The 13,625-nt window shown below is 36.9% G+C and overlaps 1 protein-coding gene across 1 annotated transcript in view; it reads left to right on the top strand.

Moving 5' to 3' along the window:
- The window catches only part of LOC127863588 (ankyrin repeat domain-containing protein 26-like), a 133,761-nt gene that overhangs the window by 11,995 nt on the left and 108,141 nt on the right, over window positions 1-13,625 (top strand). The window contains exons 3-6 of the mRNA XM_052403192.1: window positions 4,163-4,336; window positions 5,172-5,284; window positions 8,333-8,427; window positions 12,186-12,428. Coding sequence (XP_052259152.1) covers window positions 4,163-4,336; window positions 5,172-5,284; window positions 8,333-8,427; window positions 12,186-12,428 — 625 coding nt within the window. The remainder of the gene's footprint in view (window positions 1-4,162; window positions 4,337-5,171; window positions 5,285-8,332; window positions 8,428-12,185; window positions 12,429-13,625) is intronic.

Below are 13,625 nucleotides of genomic sequence, written 5' to 3'. Positions count from 1 at the left end.
TAATCTGGGAATACACTTTGCACACATGCATTAAGCCTGTGCATACTGAACAGGCTAATCTGGGAATACACTTTGCACACATGCATTAAGCCTGTGCATACTGAACAGGCTAATCTGGGAATACACTTTGCACACATGCATTAAGCCTGTGCATACTGAACAGGCTAATCTGGGAATACACTTTGCACACATGCATTAAGCCTGTGCATACTGAACAGGCTAATCTGGGAATACACTTTGCGCACATGCATTAAGCCCAGTTCTTGCAGAATGAGTCTCAGATATAAGCCTTTAGTAGAACTTAATGCTTGAATGGTATCAGTCCTATCAGGAAGAGGATTTCAGGAGCTATTTAAATGTGTTTTAGAAGTTTTATTCAAGTGATATATTTCACGCTAGTTTGCCATCAATACAACGCCTCCTATTAAAAACTACTCGTTATAAGGACATAATTTTTTATGTATTGAATAAACAAATAGAAAAAATAAATCTGCAAGAGCTGAAAAGATTGCTTTTTTATTAATGAAGTGTCAGACTTTATAAAAGAATAACATTCCTTACCTATAGAAACTGATGTACCGCGATAGGGATCAAATATCCTTCTTTACCTCTTTAAGTATTGAATATACTATAGGCAATTTATCGTAAATGTTTCACTCAAGTCTTTAAATGCATGTGTCTGACCAATATTATTAAAATAAATCAAGCGTTTAATCTAATTGAATTTGAATAATATTACATTACTTGCTTTAATGAATATGAGCTGTGCTCTGTAAAAAGGGGGTTAAATGCATGTGCGTAACATGTCATCCCAGATTAGCATGTACAGTCGGCACAGGCTTATGAGGGACGACACTTTCCCCTTTTATGATATTTTCTGTTTAAACAAAGTCTCTTCTTAGCAAAAATCAAGTTTTGGCGGAAAGTGTTGTCCCTGATTAGCCTGTGCACACTGCACACATGCTTATCTGGGACTACACTTTACAGACATGCATTAAACCCCCTTTTCACAGAGCACAACTGATATACTTCATAGAAGGTTTACAAGGAAGATTTAACTTGCTAAAATATCAGTGCCATAGTAAAGTTCTAAAAAAAAAGAAAAACTGAGCATAATTTAGTAGTGTTACTTCTTCATTCTGTCTGTCATGCATATTGTTCTCAATATGTTCTCAATTGATGGGTTTGTTTTTCTGTCTTGCATTTCAATTTGTCAACACAGCTTAGACAATCACAAGAAATGCTTTCTAGCGCCAGCCTTAAAATACCTCTTATGATAGTAATAAATCAGCAATAATGATAGGCATTTTGTCAAATGAATTGTCTGATCAAATGCCTGCTGAAAGTCTATCAATGCAAAGAATGTTCTTTGATAAAAGATTCCTGCGTTGTCACAGGGCTCTAGTGCCAAGTGTAATCTGCTGGCGTGCATGTAATTGTGGTGGTAATTTGGGGTATCAGATTGTCCACAGACAGGGTGTCAAATATATGAGAAGCTTTGATATATCTGATAAGGTGTGCAATTAAAATTCCTCTTTTGTTCTGATATAATCTGAGTTTGGCTGATAATAAGGTTGTAAGAGATCATCTCTGCACAGAAAATCATAAGTGATCTTTGCTATAGTTTAATATGCTCAAAATTACATTTGAGTCGTTTCTTGTGTCATGTGCAACTTATGTTGTGAATATTATTAGTGTACCAATTTTATTTGAAAGACAAAGAACTTTACATTCTTTTATTTTTAATGCCATATTTGTCCTTTCTTGTTCTATATGACCAGTTGGTAATTTGTATGAAAAAAAAGCAGACAGCAATTTCTCTCTTCCATTTTTCCTATATATAGTAACTAAGTATGTAAAATATTTAAAACACATTAATGCTATGAAATAGTGTATTTCAGTGGTGTATCATCCGACATAAGACAGAAGCTGTATTTAAAAAATGATCAACTTGATGCTGATTGTACCTTGTATATATGTTATATGTTATGTGAACAAAGATTAAATAAATAAGTATACTTTAAAAATGCAATGTGTCTACATTAATGACCGATTGGATGTTTAATAATTATAATCATGTAAGCATGGCATGTCTATACATGTATGTTTTTCATTTCATTAAATGTAACATTATTTGTATCAAACTATCACTCAATATCAAGGCCCAATCTAGAAATTAATGCTGCCATGCAAAGTGTTCGATGCCATACATTTATATTGCCCTTATGTATGATAGTATTGAAAAGTCTGTTCAATTATGGAACTGACAATATTAACCATATGAACTTAAAGTAATAACAGTTAATTATTAGCCAAGTGTAAACTTGAGTAGTAACCTATTGACATAATACAGACAAAATGCCTTTGTGATCACTGTGTTTGGGTGTGTAAGTCAAGTTTGTTCAATAATCGTTGAAGTATTGATTACCTTATTAGTTATAGTATTTAAGCCATGATATCTGGGATTATTGCATTGTTAAATGTTGCAGAAGTATTTGACCTATTTGTTATGATGTGAAGAACTCCACATTAAACTATTAACTGTGTTTATGTTGTTCTTTACCATACTTAATATTTCCTGCATGGTTTGCGATTCAAACACTGAAGCTTGAAAGCATAGATATATTGAAATATAAGTAGAATGGAAAAGTTTAAATATTATGTATGATTGGAAACATCTCTTCCACACAAAAAATGTTAAAATATGTGAAAACATTTACTAAGTTCACGAACATATACTTACGCTTGTAACTGACAACTGCTTACTTGGTTCAGAGATAGTGGGAAAATGGCCTGACCAATCCATTCACAAGTAATGTGGCAGGGCAGGGAATAGAATCGCAATGCCTGGTGGGAGAATGGCCAGACCAATCCATTCACAAGTTATGTGGCAGGGCAGGGAATAGAACCGGCAATGCCTGGTGGGAGAATGGTCGGACCAATCCATTCACAAGTAATGTTGCAGGGCAGGGAATAGAACCCAAAATGCCTGGTGGGAGAATGTCTTGACCAATCCATTTACAAGTAATGTGGCAGGGCAGGGAATAGAAACTGCAAAACCTGGTGGGAGAAATGCCTGACTAATCCATTCACAAGTAATGTGGCAGGGCAGGGAGTAGAACCCGCAATGCCTGGTGGGAGAAATGACTGACCAAGCCATTCACAAGTAATGTGGCAGGGCAGGGAATAGAACCCGCAATGCCTGGTGGGAGAAATGCCTGACCAATCCATTTACAAGTAATGTGGCAGGGCAGGGAATTAAACCCGCAATGCCTGGTGGGAGAAATGCCTGACCAATCCATTTACAAGTAATGTGGCAGGGCAGGGAATAGAACCCGCAATGCCTGGTGGGAGAAATGCCTGACCAATCCATTTACAAGTAATGTGGCAGGGCAGGAAATAGAACCCGCAATGCCTGGTGGAAAAAATGCCTGACCAATCCATTCACAAGTAATGTGGCAGGGCAGGGAATAGAACCCGCAATGCCTGGTGGGAGAAATGCCTGACCAATCCATTCACAAGTCATGTATCAGGGCAGGGAATAGAACCTGCAAAACCTGGTGGGAGAAATGCCTGACCAATCCATTCACAAGTAATGTGGCAGGGCATGGAATAGAACACCCAAAGCTTGGCATTTTAGTCAAGCGCTCTATTAACTTTGTTGAATGGCCTGACATCTCTTCGTTATGTAATACATAGTTAGACATTCTCTTTAAAGTATGTTGAAAATAACTTGTAAACATCCTGTTGCAACCTTCCTCAATTCAGTGGTGCCATGAATGGTGTGCTAAAAACAAAAATAAAAACAATCCTAGATTTGTCCATATTGTGATATTTTCTTTGTATTTCAGTTGACTGAAATCAGGAATGGTATGATATAGTACCATTCAAGGAAATCAGGGCTTAATATATGTGCATCAAGTTTCTTTCCAGATAAGCCAGTGCAGTCAGCACAGGATAATCAGGGGCAAGACTTTCCGCTTTTATTGCATTTTTGTTTCAAACGTTTTCTTCCTAGCAAAAATTCAAATAAGGCAAAATGTGTTGTCACTGATAAGTCTCTGCGGAATGCACAGGCTAATATGGGACGATACTTTACGCACATGAATTAAGCCCCATTTTCCCAGATCACGGCTGATATCCTGTTGCGTTCTATTTGCAGGCGGTGGAGTGTAACCAGGAGGGGTGTGTGGAGGTGTTACTGGAGCGCAAGAAGGACCTGAACCTGAAGGATGCTGACCACAACACTGCCCTACACCTCGCTGTGCTGGAGGCCCCAGCAAAGGTGGTCGCAATGCTCATCAACGGGGGAGCCGATGTCAATATCAAGAATAAGGTGAACTGAGAAACTAGCCAGTGTATGTGGGTGTGAGTGTGCAGCATGGGGTGGGATGTTCATACAAAGCATTTCTAGGGTACCATTCTGATATACTGAAAAATGTTACATATTCAGGGGCCTGACATTTGTACTTTTTAAAACATGACTTTTTCTTGGACACATTCTTTGGGATGCCTGATTTTGGCAAAAAAATATAAAGGGGAATTTACGTAAGATATTTTCCAAGGTGTTTGTTATACTTATCGGCTGTAAATCTTGGTTGCAAGACAGGGGTTTTCCTCCTATTTAAAAACGTTGTAAATTGGACCTGATTCTAAAGAAAACACACCCAATCCTAAACTGAAATTGTTCATAAAAATTCCCAATTTAAAAAAATAATTTTTCTAAATATTTTTTTTTTGCGATAGAAGTGTTTTTTATTACTACCGGTATATCTCAATTTTATTTCATAAACATCAAACAAAGTATATAAATATGATTTATATGATTTTGTTCTCCTAATTTGAATTGTTATCAGCTGTAAATTTAAATACATTTTTCCAAAATCAGTGGACTTTTGGAGCGAATTGCATTTTTTCCAAGTATAAAGTATCTACTTAATTATATATTCTGTGCAGTTCATGAAGGCTGATCAGGGATGAAACTCGATGCTTTAATAGTATTTTTTGTTTAAAGGAAGTCTCGTCGAAGCAAAAATGTTATTTAGGCGGAAAGTTTTGTCCCTGATAAGCATTTGCAGACTGCAAACTCTTATCAGGGACAAAAAATTTTGTACATGCATAAAGTCTGGTTTTCCCAGAGTATGCTCGTATGTACTTGGGTTCTGTTGTAGGAGGGGCTGACCCCACTGATGTTGTCTGTCCGTGACCCCACCAAGAGGGATGACATGACACGCCTACTCTTGGAAGGCGGGGCTAACCCCAATGCTGTCGACAACAACAAGAAGTATGCAGGACATTATGACCATGCAAATATGGTCCTTGTGCCATATATGTTGCCAATGTAGCTCCAAACTAGCCTGCGCATTTGTGCAGTCTTGTCATGGGCTACCCTGTCTGCTATAAAACTATGCAAGGTTTCGTTGTCTCAATACATGTAGCAGACATAGTAGCCCATGACCACACTGTGCTGATGTGCAGGTTAGACTTGAGCTGTGCAGGTCAAATATTGCATTAGACCCATTTTCACATGACATGCCTTTTATAATAAGGATGTTTTAGAAAGAGAGGGAATGTATTTGATTTCAGAGATAAGTGACATTGAACATTAGCTGATAGCTACAAATTTATTTTAAAAAATCATTGTATTTAAAATAAGCCACAGCTACAATACAAAAAAAAACGGCAAACAGACATGTGAAATTTTCTGTGAAAAAGTAACTTTCATTTTTAGCTCATCTATTTTTTGAAAAAAAATTATGAGCTATTGTCATCACCTTGGCGTCGGCGTTGGCGTTGGCGTCCGGTTAAGTTTTGCGTTTAGGTTCACTTTTCTCAGAAACTATCAATGCTATTGCATTCAAACTTGGTACACTTACTTACTCTCATGAGGGGACTAGGCAGGCAAAGTTAGATAACTCTGGCGTGCATTTTGACAGAATTATGTGCCCTTTTTATACTTAGAAAATTGAAAATTTTGGTTAAGTTTTGCGTTTAGGTCCACTTTTCTCAGTAAGTATCAATGCTATTGCATTCAAACTTGGTACACTTACTTACTACCATGAGGGGACTGGGCAGGCAAAGTTAGATAACTCTGGCGTGCATTTTGACAGAATTATGTGCCCTTTTTATACTTAGAAAATTGAAAATTTTGGTTAAGTTTTGTGTTTAGGTCCATTTTATTCTGAAGTATCAAAGCTATTGCTTTCATACTTGCAACACTTACTAACTATCATAAGGGGACTGTGCAGGCAAAGAAATGTAACTCTGACTGGCATTTTGACAGAATTATGTGCCCTTTTTATACTTAGAAAATTGAAAATTTGATTAAGTTTTGTGTTTAGGTCCACTTTATTCCCACAGTATCAAAGCTATTGCTTTCATACTTGCAACAATTATTAACTATCATAAGGGGACCGTGCAGGCAAAGTTATGTAACTCTGACTGGCATTTGGACGGAATTATGGGCCCTTTATACTTACAAAATTGAAAATTTGGTTAAGATTTATGTTTTGGTCCACTTTACCCCTAAAGTATCATAGATATTGCTTTCATACTTGAAACACTCACAAACTATCATAAGGGTACAGTAAAAGGACAAGTTGCATAACTCTGGTTGTCATTGTTACGGAATTATGGCCCTTTTTTGACTTAGTAACTTTGAATATATTGTTAAATTTTGTGTTTCGATCCACTTTACTTCTTAAGTATCAAGGCTATTGCTTTCAAACTTCAAATACTTTCATGAGGTTACTGTATCTGGCAAGTTGAATTTTACCTTGTTCTTTGAATGACCTTGACTCTCAAGGTCAAATTATTAAATTTTGCTAAAATTGCCATAACTTCTTTATTTATGATTACATTTGATTGATACTTTGACGAAACTACTCTTACCTGACATACCACAATAGACTCCACCCAAACCATCCCCCGTGCCCTCCCCCCCCTCCCCCTCCCCCCCCCTAATTTTTTTTTTTTTTTTTTTTTTTAACATCATCTCACAAATGACCACCCCACCCTCACACTATACCCCCACCCCACCCCCCCCCCCCATTTTTTTTTTTTTTATTTTTTTTTTTAACATCATCTCACAAATTACCACCACAACCTCACACTATACCCCACCCCCCCCCCCCAAATTTTTTTTTTTAAATGGTTATGTTTGAAATACCGTCCAACCATCGCACCAAAAAAATCCTACCCCCCCCATCACCCCCCCCCTTTTTTGGAAGATAATGTAATAATTGTCCACAACCCCACACTATACACCCCTCTTCACTCCACCCCTCCCTCCTTTGTGATTGAAAATGAGAGTCCCTTCACCTTTAAAAAGAAAATAGATGAGCGGTCTGCACCCGCAAGGCGGTGCTCTTGTTTTTACAAGCAACACTCATTTGTCTAAACCAAAAGTACAGTTATATCCCTGAACTAATCTTTATTTTTAGCTCGGCTGTTTTCGGAGAAAACCCGAGGTATTGTCATAGCCAGCTCATCTTCCGGCATCGTGCTAAAACCTTTACATTTTGTTAACCTTTGGAACATTGGCTCTAAAATCAAAGTGCTTCCACCTACAACTTTGAAACTTCATATATACATGCACCTTGATGAGTTCTACATGCCACACCCATTTTAAGGTCACTAGGTCAAAGGTCAAGGTTACTGTAACCTCTAAAAAAAATAAAAAATCTGACAAGCTTTCATTTATTCAAAACTGCACCCGCAGCCGAGTGTTGGCACCCGTTATGCGGTGCTCTTGTTTTCCATTGTAATAATCAGTAAAATGCAATTTTTTTATAATGAAATGCAATTTGTTATTCAAATGTATAGGTTTATAATTCTAATGAGGTATACAAGTTGACATTTTTCCCACCATAATATTGTTCTTTTCTGTTTTAAAGTAGACAGGAGAAGTTTTACAGCAGTTTTATTTCCCTTTTTGTGCAAAATAGTCACACTTATTATTATTGCCGTTCAGTGATCATATATTACAGACAGTCACTGCATAGGCCACATATAAGTGGGGAAAAGAATTGCCAAAGGCAACTTATGTTAACTATTAAGTTTTATCATAAGATAGCATTTGGCTACAACCATAAACAAGATTTATTAAAAATGTACATTTTTCACTTTTGTCATGAAAATTGACCATAGATGATATTACACTAACAATTATAAAACAAAACATAAAAAATGCTACTCTTAATGAAAAGACCAGTGTACATTAGCCAACAGTGTAGCTCTTGACCAGTGGCGCAGGCTGATCTAGAGCTACGCTGGCCGCATGTTGACCAAGACCAATTAATGCATTTCTCTGATGACTTTGTTTGTCCCTCAGGACAGCACTCCACCATGCCTGTATGGAGGACAACATCAACCATGTGAAACTGCTGCTACAACACAGGGCTGACACCACACTGAAAGACTCCAAGGGTATGGAATACTATGTTATTGAAACACAAATCTAACACCACATCAAATTGGATATAATTCAAGACTCAATGGATATATGTGTTATTGCCAACAACTTAATAAAAAACTCAAATTGAATTTTGACACAGATTCCTGTCGGACACTAGTGTTAACAGTGGAACAAATTGTTTTTATCTGTTTTAAGCAATATAATCTGCACCCGGTCAAATAATAAATTGATTATATTAATTTTGCTATTGTTTAAAAGGTATTGAAAGTATTTTACTCTTGCTGTGAATGAGGCTGCTATTACAAAAATTTATAACTTTTAGGTCTGTTTATTGTTGTCATATCAACCTTTACATTTACTTGCAATACATTAATTCTCTACATATGTTATGGCCCAGTCACCTGAAATGGTTCCATAAGTAAAACAGGAATTTCAGCCATATTTTCAGTTGAATCAGCGTGCATTCAGTTTGAACATAACAGATTTAAAGTTGAAAGAATCAAAGCCTTGGCTTTAAAGACTCTTGAGTTTGTTTCCTGGGAACAACCAGTACTGTGTTGAAAATCTAAAGAACGCTCAGTGTGAGTGTATCAAACTTATGAAGTTCAAAAGGCAGCTTGACTGTCTCAATAACTTTTGAAACATTATTTTGAGCTCGCACACATCATCAAGGTCCAGATATTAGATGTTTGCAGATTGAAATTTGGCTTATTTATACTATTGCTGGGAGGGGTTTATTGAAGACACTCTAAGTTGGTCCTTTTGTGGATCTGTCTTTATCAAACGTAAAACATTTGTGGAAAAAGTACATCAGCATTTCTGAAGCAATTAAATTCAATTTTCAATATACCATCACCATAAAGTAAACATGTCATCTTCATCTTACCCACTTAGCCCAACTTATTTGTTATTTTCCATGGAACATGGATGACAAATATGTGTGTGAATAAGTCATCCTTTGAGACAAAGCTGTTCTTGAGCCTGCAAATGTTATCATGGTCGGGATGTCAGATGTTTTCTTATCAAAAAAGATTAGAGTCTCACACTGGCAAAATGGGGCTAAATGCCTGTTTGTAAAGTAATGGGCCAGATAAGCCTGCGCACAGGCTAATCACGTTCGACAATTTCTGCTTTTATGGAATTTTTCATCTCAAAGAAACCATTTCTAAACAAAATATAGTCTAGGCATATAGTGTCTTCCATGATAGCCTGTACAGACTCCACAGGCTAATCTGGGAAGACACTTAACAAACATGCATGAAGCCCTGTTTCCCCAGAGCAAAGTAGATAATTTTTAGCTCGACTATTGTATATGAAATATATATAGTGGAGCTATCCTACTCACCCCGGCGTCGGCGTGTCCGTGTACGTTGGCGTGCAAATGTTAAAGTTTTCATACCACCCCAATTATTTTCATTGTCCCTTGACATATTGCTTTCATATTTTGCATACTTGTTTACCAACATGACCCCAACCTATAAACAAGAGCAGATAACTCTATCAAGCATTTTGTCATAATTATGGCCCCTTTTCCACTTAGAATATGCAGCAAATGTTAAAGTTTTCGTACTACCCCATTTATTTTCATTTTCCCTTGACATATTGCTTTCATATTTTGCATAGTTGTTTACCAACATCACCTTAACCTATAAACAAGAGCAGACAACTCTATCAAGCATTTGGTCATAATTATTGCCCCTTTTATACTTAGAATATGCATATTATTGATAAATCTATGTTAAAGTTTGCGTACTACCCCAAATATTTCCTATATCCTTTTACATGTTGCATACTTGTTTACCAACATGACCCCAACCTATAAACAAGAGCAGACCACTGTATCAAGCATTTTGACATAATTATGGCCCCTTTTACACTTAGATGATTGAAGATTTTGCTTAAATTGCCATAACTTCTTTATTTATGATCACATTTTATTATTACTTTGACAAAACAACACTTACCTGAATACCACAATGGATTCCACCCAAACAATACCCCACGTACCTACCCAGAATTAGGGCTGCAATGGGTACCCGAAATATCCGATGATATCGGATCCAACTTCAGATTCGCGGGTACGGATCCACCCCGGGATATTTCGGTTCCGAATATTTATTTTCATAGTTGTATGTAATTTAGCGCTGTTTTCACGAGTATTGTTTTTTTTACAGACTGGTTCTGTTTAAAAGATAAAAGTTACGTATAATAGTAGATATTTATTAACGTGTGACAGTCAAATAGCAGATCATTCGAGATTCTTCGGCTTTTCTTGTATAAGAGTGTGATTGGACATTACGTAATGAGCGCCGAAAGAAAAACTAATTTGAAATCATGGAGGATTTACACATTACAAATGCAATTCCTAATGGCAATAAGTAAGTTTTCAATCCTAAATGTCTTTCTGAGTTGTATTTAAAACAACAGTAGTGGATCCAGTGGGGCTGGAATGTTATTCAGGTAAATTTTTGCATAATTTTGCGACCTGTCAAATTTGAAATTGTGTTCCTGAAAGCATATTTCATCATATATAAAGTTTAAAAGCTATCTTGTGATGCAAGGAACTTCAATGCCCAGTGAGAAAATCTTCTCCACCACAGCAAGAGACCTCGTAAGTGCTCATAGGGCTTGCCTGGACCCGGACAATGTTGATATTTTAATTTTTGTGAAAACAAACATCAAACTGTATGAACAGTGAAAAGTGTATGTTAACAAGCAAACTATTAAGTGAATAAGTGTAAATGTTTCATTTTATTTTGACATTATTACAATGTTAAACGAGAAATTTGTAATGTTTTTTGTTTATAAATTTTTAATGTTTTTTAGTCAAATTATACTTCTAAAACAATGATTTCTTGAATTTAGACATACAATTCTAATTTTCTCTTATCTGAGGGATCTGGATCCGAAAAACTGTAAGAAACCATATTTGGATTTGGATCCAAACAAATTTTTCGGATTCGTTGCAGCCCTACCCAGAATCCTTTCCCCCCCCCCATCCCCAACCTCCCCCCCCCATCCCCAACCTCCCCCCCCCCCAATTTTTTTTTTAAACATCATCTTATAAATTACCCCACCCCACCTTATACCCCCCTCTCAACCCCCACCCCCCTGGCCCCCCTATACACCCCACAATTTTTTTTTTTAAACATCATCTAATAAATTACCACACCACACATTATACCCCCCCCCGTACCCCCCCCCCCCAATTTTTTTTTTCTTTTTTCTTTTTGAAAGATCGTCTAATAAATGACCACACCCCACATTATACCCCCCTCTCAACCCCCCCCCTTACGTTATACTGTCAAGCACTCGAATAGTTGAGTGCGCTGTCCTCTGACAGCTCTTGTTATGTCCCCCACCACTATAGTGGCGAACATATTGTTTTTGCCCTGTCTGTTGGTTTGTGTGTTTGTTTGTTTGCCCCAACTTTAACATTTGCAATAACTTTTGCATGCCTGTGTATCTCATGGAGCTGCACATTTTGAGTGGTGAAAGGTCAAGGTCATCCTTCAAGGTCAAATATATGGGTCAAAATCGCTCATTTAATGAATACTTGTACAATATTAAAGATAGCAACTTGATATTTGGCATGCATGTGTATCTCATGGAGCTGCACATTTGAGTGGTGAAAGGTCAAGGTCATCCTTCAAGGTCAAAGGTCAAATATATAGCTTCAAAGCGGCCCAAAAGGGGACATTGTGTTTCTGACAAACACATATCTTGTGTTAGTTGTTGTAAGAAAATGCCAAATGTGTGTTCTGCGCAGGCTGGACAGCGGAAGACTGTGCCATGATGAAGGCCCACCACGGCTGCTGTCAGATCATCTTTGACCACAACCTGAAGACTCGCCCCCGCAACTCCCTGGGGGGCAGCGTACCTAACACACCCCGGGGCGCCATGGGCTCCATTTCTTCCAACATCAGTGCCACCCATACGCCCAGGGGAGTGGACTCCGTAACAGAACCCAGCTCTGACCTATTTGGACACCCACAGGGGCACCAAGATGCAGGTGAGTAGAGAAGTTGGAAATTGTGTTCTGAAATTAAGGTGTTAAGGGCAAATGACATTTTGATTTTATACTGGTAATTATAATGATTTGGCAGAAAAGAGAATTCTGTTTAAGTTAACATGGTCAACTTTTGTGAGAATATTTTATGGACTGATTTCAGACATGGAAAGGTGTAAAACTCTTCAATTTTGACTTTCAAAACATAAACAGCTGTTGTTAATAATTTTTCTTTCTAATTTAGTAAGAAAATGACATAAAACTTTATCATTTAAATATTCCTTTTGAATCTTTTAAGAATAAAAAAAATACTGCAGGAGCACTTTGTCCATTGATACATTTACGTTTCCAAGATGTGGGGAATATTAAATATTGAACAAGTTCATCCGTCGGTTCATATATATATGTGCATACATAGGTCCTGTTGCTTGTGTTTTGAACACTGTCTTAAAAGGCTGAGTAGATTGTTCTTAAACTATCATCGCTGAATGACCTTAATATGTAGATGATCATAAAGAAAGGAATTTGGTAGTGATCAGTTTGTGTCAAACTATGGTTGGTTTTCTTTTTTTAACAATACTGAATATATAAGCATGTTCTTCACACCTCTTTAATCTGTTTGCACAATTTTACTCAAAATTTCACAGATGAATAACTTTTATTTTTAGATGATGTAAGAAAAGCAATTATAGCTGTGAAAAGTTATGGCTGAATGTCTTTTTATGCCTCTGGATCGATAGATCGGGGTTATATTGTTTTTGGCCTGTCTTTCTTTCTGTCTGTCTGTTTTTCTTTCTTTCTTTCTTTGTTTCTTTCTTTCTTTGTTTCTTTCTTTCTTTCTTTCTTTCTTTCTTTCTTTCTTTCTTTCTTTCTTTCTTTCTTTCTTTCTTTCTTTCTTTCTTTCTTTCTTTCTGTCTGTCATTCTGTCCCAAAACTTTACTGTACAGTAAAGTTTTGCAATAACTTTTGAAATATTGAACATAGCAACTTGATATTTGGCATGCATGTGTATCTCATGGAGCTGCACATTTTGAGTGGTGAAAGGTCAAGGTCATCCTTCAAGGTCAAAGGTCAAAAAAACAAAAAACAAAGCGGCGCATTAGGGGGCATTGTGTTTCTGACAAACACATCTCTTGTTCATTATGAATTCCTTAATGGTTAGCTGAAAAATAAAATACATTGCTCAAACACATGTTGTTT

This window comes from Dreissena polymorpha, chromosome 1 (assembly GCF_020536995.1).
Source record: "Dreissena polymorpha isolate Duluth1 chromosome 1, UMN_Dpol_1.0, whole genome shotgun sequence".
Lineage (NCBI taxonomy): Eukaryota > Metazoa > Mollusca > Bivalvia > Myida > Dreissenidae > Dreissena > Dreissena polymorpha.
Note: the sequence above shows the minus strand (reverse complement) of the source record. Positions and strands in the feature narration are given on the sequence as shown.